At 36.3% G+C, this 25243-nt stretch overlaps 1 protein-coding gene across 1 annotated transcript in view; it reads left to right on the top strand.

Annotated features, from left to right (window-relative positions):
- GORAB (golgin, RAB6 interacting) overlaps window positions 1-23848 on the top strand; it is a 71738-nt gene extending 47890 nt beyond the window's left edge. The window contains exon 5 of the mRNA XM_059903479.1: window positions 23769-23848. Coding sequence (XP_059759462.1) covers window position 23769 — 1 coding nt within the window. The 3' untranslated portion in view covers window positions 23770-23848. The remainder of the gene's footprint in view (window positions 1-23768) is intronic.
- The last annotated feature ends 1395 nt before the right edge of the window (window positions 23849-25243 follow it).

A 25243-nucleotide genomic window follows, 5' to 3' on the forward strand; every position in this document is an offset into this window, starting at 1 on the left:
AAAGAGAAATTGCAAAATATTCTTCCAGAAATAAAAATGAAAAACTATACACACACATGAATTTCTGAGATAGATGCCAAGTACTGCTCTGAAACCATGTGAATTTTTCTCTCGTGCATTTGTCAGCCTGACTCCAAACCATTTTATTCTTTCCTCATTTCTCCCCTCTGCTCTGTCTGTTTTTAGTTAGTTGCTTCTTGGCATAGCTTCCGTTGGAGCAGAGAGTGCCTGTACTTTCTTCTTTTCTTCCTCTCTTCTTTTTCTTTTGTTTCCTTATAAAACCTCTTTTTTTTGTGTTCTTTCTCCTGAGCTCTGCAGTGACTGTGCAATAATTACTAAGACCAGAGCAAACAGGAGGTGTGTGTCTCTGGAGCCCACTCTGTCCCCCTCCATCAGGCCTTCGTACTACACGTAAAGAGCAGTTCAGTGAGGGGCACAGAGACATGTGCACGAATGCAAATGACACGCATGCACACTGCCCATGACTCACTTCTCTGCAAGAGCCTGCAGCTCCCCCGCCACCTTCTCTTGTGAGTGGACTTGCCCAATGGCGCCATTTTGTGTCGAGGACTTCCTGCAGAGGAATCCTCCAAGTTGCTTTTGCTTTTAAGAACTAGGTTTTTGAGACCCAGAGTGTAGAGGTTGCAATATTCATGTATTTACAGAACTCTGTTACTTTTTATTGGACCTCATTTTTAGCTGGCTTTGTCACAACATGTTTCAAGTTGTGGAAAAATGAAAAATAGAATCACACTAGCCATGCAGCCACATAGAGACCTGAAAAGAAGATGGTTGTTTTAAATCTAAATTTAAGCAAACAAGTTTTGTTTGAATATGGAGTAAGTTTTAAAAAGCATCATGAATACACAGAATATAAAATGAAACACACTGTAAGGGCACATCTTTGTTCTCATTCTTTTTGTCTGGGGAGCTGGAGTGGATTTAGCTGGTGTTACTGTTTCTAGCAATGTGTGATCAGCCTTTGGAAAGGACACAATATCAGAACACACTCATAAGTGTACTTTGGTTCAGGAATGTTAGAAAAAAAAAAAAAAGGGGACTTCCCTAGTGGTGCAGTGGTTAAGAATCCACCTGCCAATGCAGGGGACACGGGTTCGAACCCTGGTCTGGGAAGATCCCACATGCCGCAGAGCAACTAAGCCTGTGCGCCACAACTACTGAGCCTGCGCTCTAGAGCCCGCGAACCACAACTAGGAAGCCCACAAGCCGTGACTGCAGAAGCCCGCGTGCCTAGAGCCCGTGCTCTGCAACAAGAGAAGCCACCGCAATGAGAAGCCTGAGCACCGCAGCAAAGAGTAGCCCCCGCTCACCACAACTAGAGAAAGCCCGGGCGCAGCAACAAAGACCCAACGCAGCCAAAAATAAAAAATAAATTAATTAATTAAAAAAAAAAAAAGAAAGACAAGTCAATGCCTTTAACAAATTGAGAGTTACTTAAACTTGAATCAGCCCTGTAGTCTAATGAGACAATAGAAATTGGCCTATTTGTTCCTGTCTTACCCTTCCCAAGTTCACGGACATTCAGCTTCTTTGAAAGAACTAACTCTGAAGCATGAAGCCCACTCTGTCTTCAGGTAAAACTTGAAATAAGAAGATTCTTTCCCTCTCTAGGAGCAGTTTTTTCAAAGAGACATAGAAACACAGAGGCATTTGTTGATGATGTGCATAGGACTTAGGAACAAAATTTAAATCTCCATCATGTATAGAATTTTTAAAAATATGTTAATTTCAGGAAACAAAAATAAAGGAATCAACACACACAGGTGCAAAGACTGATGTGGGAGAAAATCATCTGAGGTATAAAATGAGAGACGTGAATTGGAATGACTTGGCTTGGCTACTTGCAAGAAAAAGTGTTCAAACCTTACCCTCTTCAAGTATGCAGCCTGGAGAATGTCATTTCAATCACTTCTGCAGTTGCTCTACTGAGTACTTTTGAAATATCCTGTATCTACAGATGCCAAGCACCCTCGTCAGGGAGGGAACGAGCCTGTGACCATGTCTACATGATGCCAAACCTTGGGTAAAAACTGAAACCATTACACCAGTGCCTTGATGCTTTTCAGACACTCAGCTCTTTGGCATTGTAAAGGGAAACAATTCAGATTTTTCAGTTTTCATTCTGATATTTGTCATTGTGTAGCTATAGTCAATGGCTAGATAAGTGTATGTTTACCAGAAAAAAAGTTTGAAAGTTATATATATGATAGGTAATTCAAGAGAAGTAAATTATAGGGAAGGTACATAAAGTAAACAGCTAAATCATCGTGTCATGGTCACCTATGTGTCTTTATTATAGACAAACACATAACACGCACAGGTGCAAACATACACTCAAGGACCAATTTTTAAAAATCCAGTTAAGTGAGATTTTCCCTCCACCTTTAGTTATTTGATGTGATGTTATCGCAATCTTATTCATCCATATGCCAGACAACTCCTATGAGAATAAAACTCTGCAGAAGTACATGACTTCTCTTTGTAAATCTGCAAACCATTTTTCTTTCTATCACTTGAAATATTGTCACTGTGGTTTCAGTTATGGGCAGAGTATATTTTAAAGGCACTGCTCAAATCCAGAATACTCTGAGCCTCTCTGTTATTTTAGTGATCATATGGTTGCTGAAATATAAGACAATTTATGTGCAAAAAAAAGAAAAAAAAATCCCAGCTTCAGTTTCTAAAATATACTTACTGTTTTTTCAACAGAAATAAAAATTGTATCGAAAGAACACATGATTAATATTCTTACGTTAAAGGATTCAAAATCAAAGATGAGAATAAATATTTTGTGTTTTGGTAGCATAATATATTTGCCAACAGACTTACCTTAATGTCTCTTAATTGGGAGATGGAGAAATAAGGGAATGCATTTAAAGTGAAGAACCACTTTACAGTTGACTTATTTAAAATGGATATTTAATGATTTCTAAAACATTTTCTAAAATAAATGGAAAAGAAAATGTTTAAACTATTTGATAAAAGCTGCTTTCAAAAGGCACATAACATACTATTAATCTTTTCCCTGAGCCTGCCGTTCTCCAGAAATTCTCCTAACTATAAGGCACGTTCATAAACCCCACACCAGTAGAGACATACTTGTCACACCCAATCTTGCTATCTTCTTAGTTATTCATTTTACAGGAAAAATTCCTCTTCTTATTTTCTAAATTTTTAAATGCAACTGCCTCTAGGTAATATGTACATGAAATGGCATTCATTTTCAATATATTAAATATCATAACTGAGGTCATTTTAAGATTAGAAAGAATCAGTGTTTTCAAGACAATGCACTTGAATTATCTGTGCAAAGACATACATGTACTTAAATAAGGTTGGAATTGTATAGGATTATTTATAAAGTTATAAATTACATTGTTCAAGAAAACACTTGAAATGGGCACTGAGAAGCCGTATAATTAAATAAAAATTGAAAACCTTTGAACGTGTCCAGATTGGTGTAAATGGCTTCACGGACATAGATTTCATGTTTTCATTTTAATAGCAATAAAATATTTTGTTTATGTACATTCACTTTAAAACTCAACTTGAAAAGCATGGCATATATAGCATTTATGCACATGTTTACCATATATTTAAAGACAGATTTTAATGAGCCATGACTGGAAATCCATAAAAGTTTGCATGTCAACACCGGCTCCATTTTAGAAAATATTTTCCTTTCTCTATTACATTTCTAAAAGTATGAAATGTTTGGGGAATGTGAAGGATAAGAGGGAAGAAATGCTTTAAATAAATATATAGATTCTGAAGGTGCGCTTTCTTTCTCCCTTTCTCCCTTTCTTTCTTTCTTTCTTTCTTTCTTTCTTTCTTTCTTTCTTTTCTTTCTTTCTTTCTTTCTTTTTCTTTTTCTTTCTTCTTCCTATTGAGAACAAGAATAAATAGACTAGTAGTTTAATGCAGAGGAGAAATTATACAGAAACTGAGATGGAGGCTGTAACGTCACTGCAGTGATAATGTATAGATACTATTAGCTCCGTGTTCCTCTGTCGCTTATGAACATTTAGAAAGTATTCAGCATGTTTGCTGGGTCAGATAAACCGTTGAAAGTCATTATTTGTCTATTTTTCAAAACTTCAAAATGTAGTGCTTTGTAATTTTGAACAAGGAAATTTAAACTGGTTGCAAGTCAAATGTTATAGAAAACAAACACAAAGACAAAAAATCAGAAAGAAAGGAAGAAAGGAGATATAAAATGAGAATAATATTACAGAAACAGAGGGAGAAATAATTTGGGGGGAGGGCAAAAAGGACAAAATTAAGATCAGAATTGAAGGGGTCTGATAAAAGAATCCAACATGAACTTAAAAATACAGAAGCAGAGTAAACATCGCAAAATGCCCTTAACAAACCCCAGTTCTGCAGGCTTTTCTGCTGCCACACAAAAGTGTATTTTTCAAGAAAATTGGTTACAGCAGTTACCCGTGCCTTCGAATAGCGGCGAGTAGAAATAAGGCAGGACGTCTGGAGGGGCTCTGCTTAGAGCCGCATTCCCTACCTTTTCAATCCCTGCCGTTCTCCTGCGCCTAACCATATGGAATCCATCTCACTCAAGGACATAGACGAGGAGAGGGGCTTCGGGAAACCAGGGCTGCTGCAGGCCGTTTTAACGGCATGCCACAGGAAAGTTTTATTTCCAATTGATTGGTTACAAATCAGATAAATATCGCTTCTAATGAAAGCAGCTTCGAACCGCTGGAAATGTTATCTATAGGAGTCTGGGGTTTATCAAAAGTCAAATGTAGCTTTAATCACATCAACATGCTAATTACAGGCAAACAATAAAAGCTTTAAGAAATGATTGTGCGGGTTTTATTACTATTGACAGTCACTGAGGTATATTTATTTCGGGAGGTAATTGTCAGAAGACTTTCTCCAGAAAGACTTGTTTGTATAATTAAGTGCGTGTTATGCAAGCTTATCTACTGATCTACTTCTGCTTGTTATGTAGCTCCCCCAATGCCTCAGAACACAGAAGCAATTAAAAAAGAAAGGCCCAGGGAGATGGTTTTTCAGTAGTTCATTTGTGAAGGAGGAAAAAAATAAAGACCTAATGTACTCTGGAAAAACAGAATGTACTAGAGTGAGAAATGTGATCAGTCACTAAAAAATAAAGGAATAAAACAATAAAGGTAAGTTGAAAACTCTTCACAATCAGTGATGTAAAAGTAGGAAATAATAAGAATGGACATTTTCATTTGGAGGAGAAGTTGGGGGAGCAGGAATTTTCTTTTTTGTATGCAAAATGTCATTCAATAAAATGGGGTATCCCAACCTAAAAATATATGTGATGAGAATGAGACAAAATGGAAAATAACAATAAATGGCTTCAGGACCACTGGTTTTATTATTTTATTGTGGGTTTATTACCTAATTCCCAAAAGTGCCTAATTTACAAGTAAGAGCCTAAACTTTTGGTAACATCATTTCAAATCTGCACAGACACACGTGCTTTTTCATCCAAATAAACAACAAAGGTAGATTTACAGTTGCCGCCCTGAGCTTTTTTTTTTTTTTTTTTTTTTTTTTTTTTTTTAGGCTAGACCACCTGAAACATATTTTTAAAAAAATATTTCCATCTTATTTCTAATGACAAACTGCATTGTGACTGGACTAAAAGAGGAAAAAATAAGCCTTTCAAACTATGAACTATTTTTGTGCCATAAAGAATCATTCAACTCTAAAAGGGAAAAACCCTAATTTAAAAGATATCATTATTATATCGAAAGGTGTTGGACTGGATTTAATTCTTTCCATTCCAACATATTGGCCTCAGTTCAGTTTCCACCTCATTCAAAGCAATTAAAAATGTGGCAAATCCTTGATCAATTTTTTACCCTTAAATCGGGTCGGTTCTGAAGTTGTCACATTTTAATGGGTTCAGAGTCAGTTTATGCAAGAGACAATCAAATGTTTGCTTTTAAAAACCCTATAAAAAGTAAGAGCTTTTAACCTTTTGAATGCATTAATAAAATGCTAATGACATCATGGCCAAGACCACATTTGGAGGTTCCCCAAAACTCCAAATGACTGTTGTGAAAACAGAATTTTAATCAAATGATCTGTTATTTTAACGGCCACTTACAAAACAGGAGATTTATTGAGAAGCATAAAGTTTGTTTGCATGAGTGAAAGCAAAGCTTTTAAGAATTACCTTCTTCTGGGTTTTTTTTTTTTTTGCCCCAGTTCCTTGCAACATAATACTACCAAATATTTGTGAATTGTGACTCAAGTCTGCAGTCTTAACTTCTAGCAGAAAATAAAAGGGAGGCTGGAGAGCAAAAAAAAGTGGTGCCAATTTGTCTGCCCAGGCTCTGATTATTGGATGCAGAAATTTTTTTTCCTTTAAGGGGAGAAGGATTTGGTGGGAATGTTTCTCCCTTCAGGGTGAGATATCTGATATCCATCCCGAGACCAATCATAAGGCCAAACTTTCATGCAAACTGCACAAGGGAAAAAAATTAAGTCTTTGGGTAAAATTCTCATCTAAATTTGCAGCAGATCCCTAGTTTCCGCTGGGCAATTATGTCTCTTCTTACCATTTCTGATTGCAAAACACATTGATTTTTTTTAAAAAGTTATTTCTGATAACTTGAGAACCCTTCGATCCCTAGCCCCCTCCCCCAACTCTTCGTCCTCTCTTTTGAGTCTCTGTTCCTCATTTCTGTCTCCCCCGTCTAGAAGTGCTATCCAGTGACCCCTGGTGCTGATTAAAGTTTCTCGTGTGACCCCTGAATGCATTTTATTACACTGGCTGGTCATAAAACCTGCTTAAACTGCTGGCTTATCCAAACTCCTACCTCTTCTGTGGAAAGCCCTACAGTCAGTCCAGCCTCAGGCAGGGAAAATACAAACAAGCAAACCAAGGAGGGCAGAGAAGGCTTGAACACAGACTTTGTCAATACCAAGGAGCCATCCGGCAGAGGGGAGGGGAAAACTTAGAATGAAGACAGACACTCACAAGGGTTCGGGAGGAAATCAGCTTAATACTAGTGTAGGTGGGACGTGGAGAAGTAGAAACATGAGAAAAGAGGGAAAAAAATTAAAACCCTTTGGTGTTTTAATTTTGGTTTCTTTTTCCTTAAAATGATGCCACAACACTGAAATAGCTTACAAGGTGAAAGGTAAGCATCACTAACACAGGTCAGCATAAGACATCTCTGAAAACAACATACTCCTAAAACGGATCCCAGGAAAACATTTACTCAGCTTCTGGAAGCGGCACAAGGAGGTTAGAAGCCTTTGTATATTTATGTATTTACTACATCTAGGTAAAAATATGTATTGTTATATTTACATGGCTCAGGAGAAACCAACTTACAGTGAGGTTTAGTTTAGCTGTTTATTTTCCTGGGCTGCTGATGGGAGGCAAAATATATAAGATTCACAATCCTGCCTGGATGGAATTTCTGTGGCAGGGATAAGGCATGCAGTGCTTATAGGAGAGGCCAGAGAAATCAGCGTTCGAAAGGAGAATGGTGTTATTGCGCATCAAAACCTATCAAGCTTTGGGTTTTCCCCTGGGACTAAAACTGAACATATTCGTGTGTATCAAATCCAATTTAAAAAGTGTTTTGAATTTCATTCTCATTCGCGAAATCTGAAAATAAATCGGTAGGGTCGGTTCTCAGCCTTAAGCCAGAGTAGGAGGCTACAGTCTGGAAGTTTGCCGAGAGAAGTCCATCTGTTCAGTTCTGCAGGTAAGGTGCTACCTGTTGCCTTGCAGGCAACAGGATGAAGATCTGACACACAGAGTTAGCTCCTGGCAGCTGTTCCACCAACCACGGTAGAGATCCACAGAGGTAGGAGAACAACACACTTTTCCTACCGGTCAGGTTCCCATTGCAGTGACACTGAACCTGGATGAGATCCAGACTCTGCTGTGAGCCCTTGACATTCCTAATGTCGAAGTGACAGGCCCCCCAGTTGCTGGGCAGTTTTTCAATACTTTGGTCATTTTCACACTAGCTAGAAATCTTTAAGAAGGTAAAATCAAGGGCCCAAAGTGAATCATTAATGACTATTTAATTGGCATCTTGTGATTAAGAAGTGATTTGTGGTGGTTACTCTTGACATCATTTTCTTTGTTCATGTGATTTTTTAAACTCTTAGAAAATGTATGTCATTATTTTCCCTTTTGTTCAAAGAAATACAAAATAACCATGAATTCAACTACTCTGTAGACCAGAAGTGGTCCCTTTCACCTGTTTATACTTTTCATGTAGTCACCAAGCAAAAGTCAAGCATTTCCCCAAAGATACTGTTGGTGGAAGCTGGTGACTTTGTTAATACCTAGAATGAACTGGTGAGATATGCTTTATTTATCTAATGTAATTGATCTAATGTAATTCATTCAGAGATTCTTCATAGTGAATGATAAATCTGATAACCAATGACATTCATCAACCATTTTTATTTTTTATATGCAGCCCACATTACACCAGGAAAGGAGTTTGATACTGTTCCTGTTGTTGCTTGCCTATCTATTAGGCCTGGCAATTTACAGATGTAAACACTTCTTACTACAACCATATGGAGTAAATATAGTTATTCCCAGTTTGTAGATGAGGAAACTAGGGCTTAGAGAAATTAGGTAATTGCCCAGCTTCCCATAACTAGTGAGTGTTACAGTCAGGAATGTGATTCTGGACAATCTGACTCTCTGCACTGACTTGGGTTCCAATTCACTCTGTAACCAACATCTCTTCATCAACTTTGCTGAGTCCCAAACAGAGTAAATAGAAAGGAAAGATCTGGGAAACAAACAAATGTACACTTGGTTGCTTATTTTATTTTTCTCAATATGTTAGGTCCAGAATATATGTTAAGCCACAACTCAAGGTTATTTTCTTCATGAAAACTTCCTGAGTAAACTAACTTACTCTCCACTTGATAAATCTATTTCTCACCTCTCCTTTCCTCAGTGGAATATAAATTTCTTTTAAATTCTATATATTTTAGTTGATTACATATAGTATGTCTTCTTAAAGGAAGTGATACATTTTTCTTTAAATGGTGGATAGTTTAAATAGTTAAAAAAAAAAAAAAAGCTTGTTCCATGCTTTCAGATAGAGGATGTAAAAAAGGAAAGTGGGTGCCAGATGTGCCAAAATGCTAAATAGTTTGGAGTTCAAGTTGAAGCTGGGAAACAGAGAGGGTAGATAGGTCAAAGTGGTAGTCAGCCTTCATGTATTTGATTAAAAAAGATGGTGAGTAAAGTGGTGGGGTGACAGAGTCTAGGAAGTTAAGATATAAAACGACCTAGTAAACACATTTCTTGGAATCTAGCCTAGAGAAAAAAATTATGAGGGAAAAGTTATGTGCAGGAAGATATTCACAATAGCAAAAGTTTGAAAACATTAGAGCTATCCAAAATTGGGAAAAAAAATAATTAAATGCTGACATACACACTGTGAAATATTATTACAACTACTAAAAGTGGTAATATAATATAAAGTGAATAAATTACAAGTGTCATTACATTGTTATTACTCTAGGTGAAATGTATGTACAGATGAATAAAGATTGGAAAAGAATGCATAGAAACTTTCAAAGTTACTTTAACAAGAGTATTGGTTTAGGAATTTTTTTCTCTCAATTGTCCAAAGTTTCTGTAGCATTGGTATACAATACATTATCTACAATATAATAAACAATAATATATTTACTATAGTGCACAGTGGCAAGCAGTTATATGTGTAGAAATATTTGGGATATTTCTCTATAATATTTCTATAGCCCCATTATTTTCAAAGGACATTTGATTTATGTAAATATATGTATATTTATAGAAATTAATAAATTGATTACATTTATACATTTTAAAGTGATATTCTTAATTATTTTCCTCTTTTTCTTGACGTCTCCCTCCACTTTCCTCTGTCCCCTTCTCACCCCCCCCCCCAATAATCTAAAAGGTATTCACTACTGAAATCCCAGTGACTTAACACAATAAAAATTTGTCACTTATTTCAAATCTGATGAAGGTAAGGTGGTCCTCTTCCAATTTGTAACTATATCATCTGGAACATATGACCTTCAAGATCCCTATACAAGAAAAGAGTTTTTAACTATTTTGGCCTGCAGGTGACACACAAATTCTACTGACAGACCATTAGCTGAATTAGTCACAAAGCCCCAGCTAAACTGTAAAACAGGCTGCAAAATCAAGGCAGCTCATGGAGTATGTAGTGGGCACTGTCATTGTGACAAATAGCCCGTTTTCTCCTTCCTTTCCACAGTCAATGTCTTCTCAAAAGAGACAACAAAAGTCCTATTCAGGTGCTGCCTCCATCTCAGAGTCCAGGATGTAAATTAGTATCTCCATCAAGACTGGAGAACTTTGAACTAAATACCCAAGTCATCTTCATACCCCAACCCTGCTGCTCAAGATGTTAATAAATAATGTTGGAACAGTGAACAGCCCCCATTTTGAAAGGGAAGAATGGAAGATACACAGCGGTCACTGGTCCTCAGAAGTTCTGAAGTCCTCTGGCCAGGCGATATGAAGGCCTCCTAGCTGGCATGGGGATGTGTGTGTGGGACAGCACCTTGGTCAGCCCCCAGTTCTGCTCTCTGAATCTTCTCTGTCCACTGTTCTCAATAACCTTTGTTTTCCCATACACCTGAAAAAGTCATTTAGGGAATATACCGTCCTTGGAACTATATACCTTTCTCAGTCTACTTTCTGCTTGCAGAAGTTTGAGGCCCTAATTGCCTGGTTTTTTAACAGATTTATTGTGGTATAATTGATATATAAGTTGCCCATATTTAAAATATAATTTGATAGGTTTTGGCATATGTTTACATTGAGAAATCATCATATTCAGACAATAAACATATCCATCACATATAAAAATTTCCTCAAGCCCCTTAGAATTCTTCTCCACCTCCCCTTTCTGCCTCCCTCATCCTTAGGCGATAACTGATCTGCTTTCTAGATCATTTCATTTTCTAAAATTTTATATACATGGACTTTATATATAGTGCGTGCTTTTCTTTTTTTGGTCTGTTTTCTTTTACTCAGCATGATTATTTCGATATTCATGCATGCTGTACAGCAGGCATGAACATCTCATTCCTTTTTATTACTGAGTAGTATTTCATCATATTCCCCTGTTAATAGATATTTGGGTTGTTTCTAGTTTTCGAATATTACCAATACAGCTGCTATGACACTCAAGAACAAGTCTTTTTATGGGAATATAAATTTATTTGTCTTGCTTAAAAACCTAAGCGTAGAACAACTAAGTCATATGGTTGCTGTATTTTTAAGTTTCAAAATCCCACCAAGCTGTTATCCAAAGTAATTGCACCATTTTACACTTCCACCAGCAGTACATGAGAGTTTCAATTTCTCCACTTCCACAACACTTAGTATGGTCAGTCTTTTTAATTTCAAACTTTCTGATAGGTGTGTAACATGATCTTCTTGTGGTTTGGACTTATATTTCAAAAATGGCCAATGACTTTGAGCTTCTTTTTGTGTACTTATTTGCCATCAGCATCTCTCCTTTGGTGAAGTGTCATTTATACACTTTGGCCTTTTTTGATTGGGCTGTTTCTTTTCTTATTGAATTTGGAGAGTTCCTTCTATATTCTGGATATAAATCCTTTATCAGATATGTGATTTTTAATCATTTTCACTCAGCCAGAGGCTTGTCTTCTCATAGTAGTATCTTTCAAAGAGCAGAAATTCTTAATTTTGATGGTCCAATTTTCCAATTTTTTCTTTTGTGGGTCATGCTTTTGTTTTGTCTTCTTTAATTTTTTTTTTTTTTTTTAATTTTTGCTGCACTGTACAGCATGCAGGATCTTAGTTTCCTGACCAGGGATGGAACCCGTGCCCCCTGCATTGGGAGCATGGAGTCTTAACCACTGGACCGCCAGGGAAGCTCCTGGATCATGCTTTTGATGTTATATCTAATAAATCTTTTCCTAACTGAAGGTCACAAAGATTCCATGCATTGCTTTTATCGAGTGTTTTATAGTTTTAGGTATTACACTTAGGTTTATGATCAATTTGTGTGATTTTAATATGTATATGGATGGAAGTTATCCCCCCACCATACACACACGTATAGATTTTCAATTGTTCTAGCACCTTTTAACATTATGAATTGTCTTTCTTTATCTCTAATATTTCTTACCTTAAAGTATCATTCGCCTTATATTAATATAATCACTCCTGCTCTCATAATTTTTATCAAATTTGTAATTGTTTTGACCATTATTTTTAGCATTATTTCTTTTTCTTTTTTTTTAATTAATTAATTTATTAATTTATTTTTGGCTGTGTTGGGTCTTCGTTTCTGTGCGAGGGCTTTCTCTAGTTGCGGCAAGCGGGGGCCACTCTTCATCGCGGTGCGCGGGCCTCTCACTATCGCGGCCTCTCCTGTTGCGGAGCACAGGCTCCAGACACGCAGGCTCAGTAGCTGAGGCTCATGGGCCTAGTTGCTCCGCGGCATGTGGGATCTTCCCAGACCAGGGCTCGAACCCGTGTACCCTGCATTGGCAGGCAGATTCTCAACCACTGCGCCGCCAGGGAAGCCCTAGCATTATTTCCTTTAAAAAATTTCTGTCCCTCCCCTCCTCTCTTTGGGGACTAGAATCACGTGTATATTAGGTTGCTTAAAATTATACCACAACTAAATGAAGCTCTGTTCATCCTTTTTTCAATAACTTTTTTTCCTCTCTGTGATTCATTTTGAATTATTTCTATTGCTATGTCTTCTAATTCGCTAATCCTTTCCTCTGCAATATCTAATCTACCATTAATCCTGTCCAGTGTATTTTTCATCTTTGGCATTGTAATTTTCATTTTAAGAAGTTCAGCTTGGTTCTCTTTTATATCTTCCATGTTTCTGATTTACATATTCAAGCTTTTCTCTAGCTTCTTGAACATATAGAATGTACTTATAATTGTTTTTTAAATTAATTTATTTTTTATTGAAGTATAGTGGATTTACAATGTTTTTTTAAATTAAATTTTATTGGAGTATAGTTGATTTACAATGTTGTGTTAGTTTCTGCTGTAGAGCAAAGTGACTCATTTATATACATATATATTTTCCGATTCTTTTCCTATAATTGTTTCAATATCCTTGCCTATTAATTCTGTCATCTGTATCATTTATGATTTGATTTTGATTAATTGATCTTTTTCCCATATTATCAGCCATTATTGGTTGCATGCTTGATAATTTTTGATTGCATGCCAGACATTGTGAATTTCACTTTGTTGATGGCTAGGGAGTTTTTCATATGTTTGTTTTCCTATAAATATATTTGAGCTTTATTCTGAGACATTGTTAAATTATTTGGGAGCAGTTTAATCCTTTGGATCTTGCTTAAAGCTTTGTTAGACATAGTGCTGTTGAGTCAGGGACTAATTTTTCCTTATCTTGAGACAAAATCCTTCTGAGTACTCTAATCAAAGCTCTATACATTATGAATTTTTTTCACTCTTGCTCACAGGATTTTCCCTCTAATCCTTTCAGGTGCCTTTTCACTCAATCTTGGGTATTTCATTACATGCATGTGTTGATCATTAGTTAGCTGAATACTTGAGAAGAACCCTCTACAGATGTCCAGAATTTTCTCTTTGTGCAGCTCTCTTCTCTCTAGTACTCTGCCTGCAAAATCTAGCCACGTTTTTACTACCCAGGCTCACATCTCTGTCTTTTCAACTCAGGGAGACTGCCATGCTCCACCTGTACTCCTTCATCTGTGCCCTGATTGGAAACTTTTTCTGGGCTTTAAGCTGGAATAATTGTAGGACTCACCTACTCTGTCTCCCATTTCTCAAAGATCATTTTTCGTCATTATCTCATGCCTAATGTCTTGAAAATCAATTTTTAATATATTTTCTTGGTTTCTTAGTTGTCTTATGTGGGATGGTAATTTTTTTTTGATGGTAAGTAGAAGCCTCCATATCTTGATCAAAATCTCACAGTTGGTCTAAGCTACTGGTTTCTTTGGCAATGTAGTTCCTTAAAATCTTGGTTGGCTTAACACTTAAAAAATGTAGTAGGCTCCTCATCCACTTGCTCAGTTTCATGTGCCAGTAACCACACTATAAATCTTATTGAGGCATAGTTTTCAGATCTGCTTTATGTCTTTGCTTTCTTATCTCTATGCTTGTCTTTCTCAACTTAATAATAGCCACCTAAAGACTTTCAGGCTTAAAAGTGAGAAATCTGAATGTGATCACTTATGCCAACAAGGACCTTAATTTTTTTTTTTGTTACTATCTTACACTTTTTGAGGTTGATAAGCAACCAGTTTTTCCAACCTTGCATGATCCCAAATTTCTCATCTCTGTAATCCTTCTAACTTCTGCTTGAAAATTGGCCTATTTTTTTTTTTGAGTTCATCACTTTCTTATAAGATTCTGACAAAATCAATTAGCAGTAGCCAATATTCACTACTAATTGTTGTCTTTTCTAATCTCTTCTGCTATGCATGAGGTCTGGCCTAATGCCCAAGTTACCATGAGTGATAATTTTACCTTTTCATTTTCTTTTTCTTGGGGGTGGGGGTGGGACACTGTATAACATCAATTTCTATCTTTCTTTCCTCTGATGTCAATTTTCTCACTGCCGGCTTCACACTAATATGAAGCATATATTTTAGATTTTTAATTTCAGCAACATCTCATTTCAAAATATTAATCACTGGATTAAGATAATTAATGTAGCTACCATAAGAGAAAAATGCCAAAATCTCTAAGGCTTAACAAAATAAGTTTAATTTTCCTCATGCAAAGTTTAATGTAGATTGGCAGTCTTCCTCAGACTTGTAGCTATGCCATCTGGAACATGTAGTCTCCAAGTTTTCCAAGGCAAGGGAAGAGAGAAATGCAGGAAACACATCATTTCTGAACTGTCTCATTTTTCCTCTCGGTCCATTGGTCAAGATTGCCATGTGGCCCCAACCTAACTCCAAAGATAGTTAGGAAATGTTGGGAAACATAAGGAGGTAATTGGGAGAAACAAGGGGGACATAATGATTAAATAACTCTTCCACAGCATGCTAATAACTTTGTATTGTACCATTCACATTTTCTTTATGGTCGCATACTTCCATATATAAACGTATTATATATAGAAGGATGTGCAATGATAAGATTATGTGTATATAATATATGATAGATATAGTTATATACATATAATCTTATCATCGTATATGTATACATAGATATAAAACCTTATCATTGTTTTCTAAAAATAGAATCATATTTATGCTATGTTATCTTTCTTTTTGTTTAGAAATATCTACTGGAAATCTTTCCAAATTAACTTCTAGACCTGTAGTTCATTCATTTTAATGACTCCATAATATTTCCAGGTGTGGTTGTACCATAATTTACTATTTCTATACTGAGGTATATTTACTTTATTAGCTCATTTTTTGTCAGTATCAACTGTGTTTGTTTTTTTTTTTTTTAAGAAATTCATGTTCTTTTATTTATTTATTTATTTATTTATGACTGTGTTGAGTCTTCGTTTCTGTGCGAGGGCTTTCTCTAGTTGCGGCAAGTGGGCACCACTCCTCATCGCGGTGCACGGGCCTCTCACCATCGCGGCCTCTCTTGTTGCGGAGCACAGGCTCCAGATGCGCAGGCTCAGTAATTGTGGCTCACGGGCCCAGTTGCTCCGTGGCATGTGGGATCTTCCCAGACCAGGGCTCGAACCCATGTCCCCTGCATTGGCAGGCAGATTCTCAACCACTGCGCCACCAGGGAAGCCCTCAACTGTGTTTTAATATATCTAATCAAATAAAATTTATTTCTGGAAATTAATGGCTTTTCCCCTCTATGGGATAGATATTAAAGAGTGGGATTTAATGGGTAGAAGTGTACATGTTTTGTTAATTTTAATATTTTGCCGGACTGGTGGTCATAAAGGCTGAAAATATTCACATTTTCATGTACAATATATAAGAGAACCCATGTCTCCATGAATGTGACAATAGATGTTTCAATACATTTTAGTTTTGTCAATTTAATGGGGAATAAAGAGAATTAGGGAAATGCAAATTAAAGTAAGAATATCTTCATATATTAGTTAGCCATTTGGTTGCCTCTTCGTATTCTTTGCTATTGAGATTCACATCCCATTTTTGTCAAGTAGTAAGAACTTTTCATAGTCATAGTAAACATCTGGTGATCTTCTGAATTACAAATATTTTTTCCAAATCAATTTTATAAATTTTATAAACGTTTTGGGTATATTTCTGCATAATATAAAATATTTAATATTAAAACATATGATATATGATATTTTGTCATTCAAATATTTAAAGCTTAAATTAAAATTTTAATTTTAAATTAAAAATAAAAGTTTAATTTTCGTATTATCAAAAAGTCTTTTATACTGCTGAGTCTCTTCTGCTCCTTGATTGTACTTGTTGTGTACTAGATTTTCTTGCAATATTTTATTATTTTTTTACTTATTTAAGGTTTTAATCCATATGGAATTAATTTTTTCATAAAATAGATTTCAGTTTTATTTTTTCAGATGGGTAGCTTTCTGTGCCAGCACTATTTATTAAATAATTCAGTATTTTTCTTCTTTTCATATATCAAATCATGTATTTTCTGGGATTCTTTATTTTGTTTTATTGATCTATTTGTTTCTTCCTATGCCTATAACCATACTAATGCAATTTTAACTGTTTACTAATATATTCTGATAGTAAGGCAAGTCCCTATTCACTATTCACCTTTATCAAAATTTGCTTGGCTATTCTCAAAAATGTTTGCTCCCTTATAAACTTTAAAGTCTTTTTATCCATTTTCCCCAAGTCTCTGCAAGGATTAAAACCGAGATTATTTTAAATTTAAACAATAATTTTTGGAAAGTTGACACTTTTATTATATCAGATCTTTTCATCAAGGAATGTGGAAAACTTTTAAAAAATGGTTAGGTAAAAGTTAGTTATGAATCCATCTGTTCCTGGTACTGTTTTTAATGGTAAGTCTTTAATCTTTTGACAATCTCTTCAGTGGTAATTGATCCATTGCAGTTTTCCTGGGTCTTCTTTGATAATTTTGTTAGGAAATTCTTCTTTTCCTGACTTCAAATTTGTTGTTAAAAGTTTTATGTAATATTCTTTTATAAGTTTTTCATCTTTTATGAACCTGTGATGTCTCTTTTTAAATTCCTGCAGTTTTGTGAGAAATTTTAATCACATTACTATTTTTTTTCTTTTTAAAAATCCTATCGCGTTTATGTCTTTTCTCATCAGTCCTTTTAATTGAAGAATTAGACCTTTATTTGAACTTGAGGGAAATCTAATATCTATTTCATTGCTTCACCTCCTTTTGTGATTTCTTCTTCGAGAACTTCCTTCATTCATATGTGGGGCTCCTGTTCTATCCTCCAAGTTTCTGTGTGTGTGTGTTTTCCATATTTGTGAAATATTATGTTGTGCTTTGAGATATTACTTTTATTTGACATCTCAGGCCACTAATTTGAGTCTAGGTGGTAGCCAACAATTCCATCAACTCATTTACTGAATTGCTTAGCTCAGAAATTATGATTTCACATACAGGAAGTATTTCAGAACTGCATTTGAATCTTTACGAATTGTCATCTGTCTCCTTCAGCAGCTGTGTGGGTGTTTTGTGCATTATGATCTATCTTCTTTTTGTAGATTGTTGGGCTCTCCTCAACTGATCACTTTTCATTATGAGCTCATTGTCTAGTTATTGGATTATCTCAAGTTGTCTATAGGCTCTTGCATTGTGGAAGGTGAAGCAGAATTTACAAACAAGAGGCTGACTCTTATTGAAGGACTGTATGAAAACCTTCCTGCTTCCAGCTATCCTCTCTCTCTTCTAATCCCAGGTATAATGAGAGTTCAACCTTTGCTTTGCTTCTCCTTAGCTCTTGAAGGTCAGAAGACCAGGCACATTCACTGATACTAATGCCAAACTTCTTCCAAGGATCCATACTGTCTTAGAAACAGGTGCTTTCCAGGTTTCTCAGTCTTCATCTTGGAGATCTCCAGGCTCTCCAAGACCATATAGAAAAAGCCCTATACAACATTTCTCCTCTGGGTGTCCCATAGAGTTTGGGTTTCACTGGAACATGAGTATATACCAATCAGCTTCAGTGGTCTGGAGGCTCAGAAAGCAGACTAGACAAAGTTGAAATAACAGGGAAAAAAAGATACATTCAGGGGGACTTCCCTGGTGGTCCAGTGGTTAAGACTCCATGCTTCCACTGCAGGGGGACACAGGTTCAATCTCTGGTCTGGGAACTAAGATCCTGCATGCCGCAAGATCCCTCATGCTGCATGGCATGGCCAGAAAAAAAAAAAAAAGATACATTCAGGTTACCACCTTCCTAGAAACTTCCCACTATTTTCTATAGAAATTATGGAAATTGAGAGAACACAGTGACAGAGTGATGAGGACTGTGAAAAACTGGGCACTCCACTCAATTATTGCCAACTAGGAAAGAAAACCCTGTGTTGCCATATCTACCCATTTTTTTCAAAAGCAGTCATAAATCCAGAATTTTATGTAATATCTTCCCATTTCAAAATATCAATGACTTGTTCAAATTTATTTTGTAAATACTTTGTGAGCCAAAACAAGTATGTCTGTAAGTTAAATTTAGCCTATAGGCTCCGAGGTTAGGATCTCTGGAGTAGATGGTACTCTGGACAATAGATGGGTATCTCTGACTTTGAAGTTCTGCATCATGGAGGGAAACTGTCATGCCTTCTCTTGAGGCAAGCTCCTTGAGGCAGATCCACATTCTCTACTTAGTTTTGCATTCCCCAAAGTTCCAAGTACAGCATAAGGTATGCACAGGGCATTTCATACATGTTTATGGAATGAAGAAAGACAACTCTTGGTGCCATCATCAGAGACTAATGGATCATTGCTCTGGCTTTTGTAAAAATAAACAGTACTGCAGTTACGGAAGCTGCTAATGTGACAACTGAAAATGTAAGAGGGATGAGGCATGGAGTCATGAAAAACAAATTCCTTGAAATTCCTTTTCAGGTAAGTTGGATGTACAATGACAAGTTTTATACAAGACCAGAATATTTTCAACTGTCCAACTTTTCCATGGCAAAGAGTTAGCTGGACAATGCTTAATGAATGAGGAAGACAGAAAGTTTTGTCCCAACCATGTGGATGTGAAGATTTCATACAATCACCTTAATGCAAAGCTTTGTCTAGTAAGGCAGTGTGAGGATGAACTCAGAACAATGGATTTTCATTATTTTTCTATTTGCCATGCTTCTCTATGAGACCTTTGTAAGGAAAGGAAAACAAGAAAATCATTGTTCTGTATTATACAAGCATGGAGTCTGAATACTATAATGCTGAAGAAATGGTTGTCTGAGATGAGAACTCAAACATGATTTTAAAATTGGAGGGAGAAAGGCCCAAAATCCAAGTTTTGAATTGCAAATCTACTTAATCTTTGATTGGGCTCTGATGGTCCATTCACCATAGTGCTGCTTCTATTAACCTGAGACCTATTCCTAATTACAACCTGCTTTTGGTGTTCCTGGATGACATCAAGATGTGTGGGATTAATAGACAATAACAGGCACACTGCGGAACAATTGTAGCAAAACACTGCGTTCCTTCAAGAGCATGGAGGGTGATTTCCTGGGTCAAAATATTAATGTCTAGACTTTCAAGGCTGTTGTTATTATTCTGGGGAAAAAAAAAAAAAGCATCATTCTACTGAGTCAACAGACCATCCTGGATTTATCATTGAACTCAACTCATTTTACTCTCTAATTTAAAATTTCTTTGTTTCTCTCTGACAGTTTGAAAACATACTACTATTAACCTCAAAGAGTATTGGATCCACTTATACATGATAGAAATATAATGTGTATAATAATATTACACAGGGCTTCCCTGGTGGCGCAGTGGTTAAGAATCCACCTACCAATGCAGGGGACACAGGTTCGAGCCCTGGTCCGGGATGATCCCACATGCCGCGGAGCAACTAAGCCCATGCGCCACAACTACTGAGCCTGAGCTCTAGACCCTGCGAGCCCCAACTACTGAAGCCTGTGTGCCACAACTATTGAAGCCCGCGCGCCTAGAGCCTGTGCTCTGCAACAAGAGAAGCCACCGCAATGAGAAGCCTGCGCACTGCAACAAAGAGTAGCCCCCACTCTCAGCAACTAGAGAAAACCTGGGTGCAAGCAAAGACGCAATGCAGCCAAAAAAAAAAATTAAATAAAATGAATAAATAAATTAAAAAAAATAATAATATTACACATTTATTTATAATCTATCTACTTTCAAAGAAAGGATTTGAGGTGGGCTATTCAGAGTAAATGAAAGAGATTCAATCAGCCCTTTCCATCTGGGAATTTAAGAATCTAAGTGTACCCCAAAAATGCCAAATATGGCAATTTTCTCCAGGACTGTCACATTGCCCCACTTCCAAAGATATGACACCCAAAGAGTTCACAGCTGCGCTGTCATCGCAAGTTTAAATTTGACACTGGTGATATCAAAACCATGGAAAATAATTTTTTAAAAGTATCACAGCTGAGTTTATGGATTACTTGTCATTAAGAAATAAGCTCCAGAAAAAAATATAGAAAAAAAAAAAAAAGAAATAAGCTCCACGGAGTTTGATAGAGACTACTGACATTAAAGGATGCTCAGTGAAGGAAATTTATTAAAGAATCAGCTGTGTCAAATGCTGTGCTAGGCCTTCCACATCCATTATCTCATTTAACTTCATAATAACCCCATTAACTAAGTATTATTATTTTTCTTACTCTGTATATCAGCAACAAATTTCAAAGAGGTTAAATACCTTCCCCAACAGCTGGTAAGTGACAGAATGAGGAAGCTTACTCATGTCTACCTGATTCCAAAGCTTCATGTGCTCTTTCCATTACAACTGGAATGTTTGGAATTCAGATTAAATTCCATTTTTGGCCTGGATTAAAGATCTGCTCTGTGGCATCTCTCAGGAGTCAAATAAAATAGAGGCTAATGAAAACAGCTGATTCACCTCCTAACAAAGTATAACACACCACGGAAGCAAGGGACAGGGTCTTACTCTTGGAACAAAATCATGGCAAGACTGAAAGCCTTCTCAGCCATTCCCTCTCAGAGAAGCCACGATAGCTAAAAGTCTACTATGAGTGTTTCTTCCTTATGCCCTCTTTTTTTTTTAAAAAAAGAAATTATTTCTCTGGAATACAGGAAAGGTTTATACATGAAATAAATTCACATCCAGGTATTTTGTGACTAATCGGATATGCCTTCTTATGAGAGGAGAGAAAAGGCAGTCAACACATTTTTGGTGTGTGGAAGGCAGCAGGGCTGAAAAAAAGAATGGAAATCTGGAAATGAGAGAATGCTCCCTATTTTTATCTCCTGCTTAGGTCAAATGCTAGACATAGTACTTGGGAAAAAAGGAGAAAATAAGATTCTGGTGTATCTTTCTTGCATAATCTAGAAGCTTGCAATGGGCCTGAAATTTGTAGCCATGTTCTTAATGTGAAGGAAGTCTGCCTGAAGCTATTCATCAATTTATATTCTATTCTAGTGATCACTGATGATTTGTATCATTTTACAGGTCAAGAATTGGCATCAAGGTCTTTTCTGAACTATTTGCTTTTATAATTTTCATAATCCTATACGTGAAAGGTACACTTTGAAAAAGTTAGGAAGAGATTTCTTTACCTTATCTTTGTGAATTTGACCTTTGATTATCATTAAGTTTGAACCACAAATTATGGATTTGGCTAAGACCGGTCCTAGTTAGCAAATTGCGCAAAACCATAGAGAAAAAAAAAGAAAAACTTAGTGATTTATTCTGTCTCATTGACTTTCCTGCTTGACTGAATATTAGAAAGTATAATGTAACTAAATATAGAATGTACCTCAGAACATAAGGGTTGAAAGACAAGAGCCAAACTCCAAGCACCGCCTATAGTTGGCAACACACAGAGTTCCGTTTTTAAACAACTTTTTTCAAAGCTTCTAAAAAATTATTATGCTCTTTAGAAAACACTGCCTAGCCCTGTCACATTGAGACAAGCCTGTGGAGTTGGCAGCCATCTTGTGCAGTGAAAGACAAAGTGTCTGGCTCTGAGCCAAGGAAAGCCAAAGTGATCAATATTGCATTCTGAAAGCACCAATGGACCCTTTGTCCCAGAACTAACTCTTCTGGGAGATGTGCCAGAAGATTCACGTGTGCACATATGTGCACACATGCAGTAACATGATGATTCAGGAAATCTAGTCATATGGGAAGATCAAAAGCACAGCAGGATATTCCTGTGACTCTGGCATTGGTCAGCAATACTTCAATGTCCACATCCAAATATGAAGGCAGCTTAAAGAGTCCACAGATGGAAGATGGACAGAAACTTGAAAAAATGTACTAAGGCAGCTTATTTTTTTCCCGTTGTCCTTCCACCTACCATGAGCAGCCCTGGTACATTGTCAATCACTCCCTCACACCACTTTGAAGTATGACTCTGTCCCTGAATCCTACAGAGTGGATGCCAGCCTGGCCTCATCTCACCTCTTTAAGCCTCTGTCCTTCAGCACACTCACAAGTGTTTGGAACATATATTGGGGATGGAAGGGAATATGATCCCAGCCCCAAGTCCAGACGGCTACTAGAACACGTCATGTGTCTGGCACTGAAAAAGATCACATTGCCAGTTTAAAACTAGAGAAATGATCTCAGTTTTGAGGGGAAAGAAAAAAGAAAGTCCATGTGGCTGATGAGAGAACAATGAAAAGATACCTCACACACACAAAGATCATTTATCTAAAAATCAAGGTCATATTTGGGATCAGAAAAAAATAGACTTAGTGGATAACATTAATAGAAGGGCCTAATGAGGCACTCTTGCTACTGTTGTCCTTACAAATAAATTTTAAGAACACATTGAGCCAGGGAGGAAATTGGTATTCAATTTAGAATTTTTCATACGTTTAATATCTGCCTCTCTCATCATGTTTGCAATTTTTACAGTCTTTGTTATGAATAGCTTCTCATCACATTTCTATGAGGGAGATCATCATAATTACAACCTTATGTTACAGGAGAGCAGAAAGAAGTGACTTGGCAAAGGTCATGTGGCAACGCAGTGTCCTAGACAGGAAGGGAACTGATATATCTGGAAACCATTGTGAGTTGTGCATTCCAGTGTGCCTGGCAGAAAACAAGGCTCAGGTTGCCCTAGCCAAAGCCCTGAGCTTATTCAGAAACATGCGTGCTTGATGTGGATGTGATGTCTCTAAGAAGAAGAAATCAAGCTTTACTAGTAATAAATTGAGCAAAATCATGTTGGAAGCAATTTCCAAAATTACTGTTACTGCTAGGAGCGTTGGGAGTAAGATAGGGAAAGAATGAACTGCCTTTTAATACTGGAGCATTTGATTTGGCATTTAAATTGCAACAAAATCTGCTCTTAGCTAACAACCTATCATTTGCAAAAGCATATTAATTCATTTAAGGATGGTATCTCTTTCATGAGATGCTCCAGGAGGCTACGTCCTTGTGTTCTTGGATAGCCTTGTATAGTCCACGTGGCGATGGGACAAACCAACACTTCTATCCTAGGATGCTGCTTTGCAGTAGAAACTAGGTGTTTAAATAATTTTAGAAATAAAATATCATGAAGTTCATAATTTCTGAACAATGAATTAGCCTTCTTTCAGAACTTATCCAAACTGATAACTGTTGTTTTTCCACCAGAGTTAAAAAAAAACTCCATCTCCCATTACAACATAGAAGAGAGTAAGACTGAAAACCCAAATGAGAGAAATTACAGAGTGTTGTAATCAGTATTTTTCAGAAACTGCCTGTTACCAGGTAAGTAAATATCCTTCTGTAGTTGTTTTTAAAACACTGCACTTACTATGGGCACTTTGAAATAAAGTGGAGAAATTGAGAATTTTCTGTAATTAATATTGAAATTCTGATGTATAGAAGTAAACATTTAAATCATAAGGTAAAGGACTAAAACTTCATTGGATACAGAAAAAGTCTACTAAATGAGAATATGACCCAAACTGGACAAGGGCAGACACATATCCCACAGCTATATCTGAACAAGTGGCTTTCCCCAATTATTCCACAGAGAAATTAAATGTTAATATGCCATATAGTTTATGCTTCAAATGTTTTAAAGTGATTATTAAATATTTCAAACAGCACATAGGAAATGGTATATTATTACCAGCTACATTTTTCAAACCTTACTCTCTTGTCATATTTGTTCCAGATCTAAGTTTTTTACAAGGAGACATAGCAGGTACATTTGAAGCTCACCACGGAACGCCACCCTCCACCCTCACCCCTGCATTTAATTTCCTCTCCTCTGTCTGCACCAGTAATTGGAAACTGGTGTGTATTTGTGGTTGTTGTTGTTGTCTTCATACTGCATTATATGTGGTTATATCAAAACCCATTATGCAGCATAATTTTGCACATTTAAAATTTTTACCCAAATGATATAATGTTGTTCACATTCTTTTCTACTTGTTTTCACCTTCCACATTGTTTTCAACATTTATTCAAGTTGATGTATATATATGTGTGTGTGTGTGTGTGTGTGTGTGTGTGTATAGTTTAATCATTATAATCACTAAAATTGGTCTACTTGTGTGTGTAAGTTGGGGGAGAATACTATTTAATAACAGTTCACTTCACTGATTTTCATTTTTATTGTACATTTTATTTTGTTGTTTTATTTTACATTTCCTTGGTTATAATGAGATTGATCTCATTTTCTGTGGTATTCCTATTCATAGCCTTTGCTCATTTTCCCAGTGGGTTCTTTGACTTTTTAAATTCATTTGTAAGAGTTCTTAATATGTTATAGATACTAATTCTTTGACAATTACATGCCTTGCAAATAACTTATATTATGCTTCTTTCTACAACTGTTTATGTATTGCTGTATTTAATGTCATGCCCCATCTCTATTCTTTGACAGCTCCATTCACCATACACAGTTAATGACCCAAAAGAAATTTTACAGTAACTTCACTTTGCTTTCCTATCAACTCCATTCTTGTTCAATTCCAGATACAACTTGCTTCTGACGGTTGACTCCATTTCCTTTCATTGGCCCCAAATCTGATCTTTTGTATGACATTTAAACTTAGAGGTTTTGATATTCTCTGCTCCCTTAAACTCTTGTCAAGCACTCAACCTTGGTCATCTCA

Source organism: Balaenoptera ricei, chromosome 1 (genome assembly GCF_028023285.1).
Source record: "Balaenoptera ricei isolate mBalRic1 chromosome 1, mBalRic1.hap2, whole genome shotgun sequence".
NCBI classification, from domain to species: domain Eukaryota; kingdom Metazoa; phylum Chordata; class Mammalia; order Artiodactyla; family Balaenopteridae; genus Balaenoptera; species Balaenoptera ricei.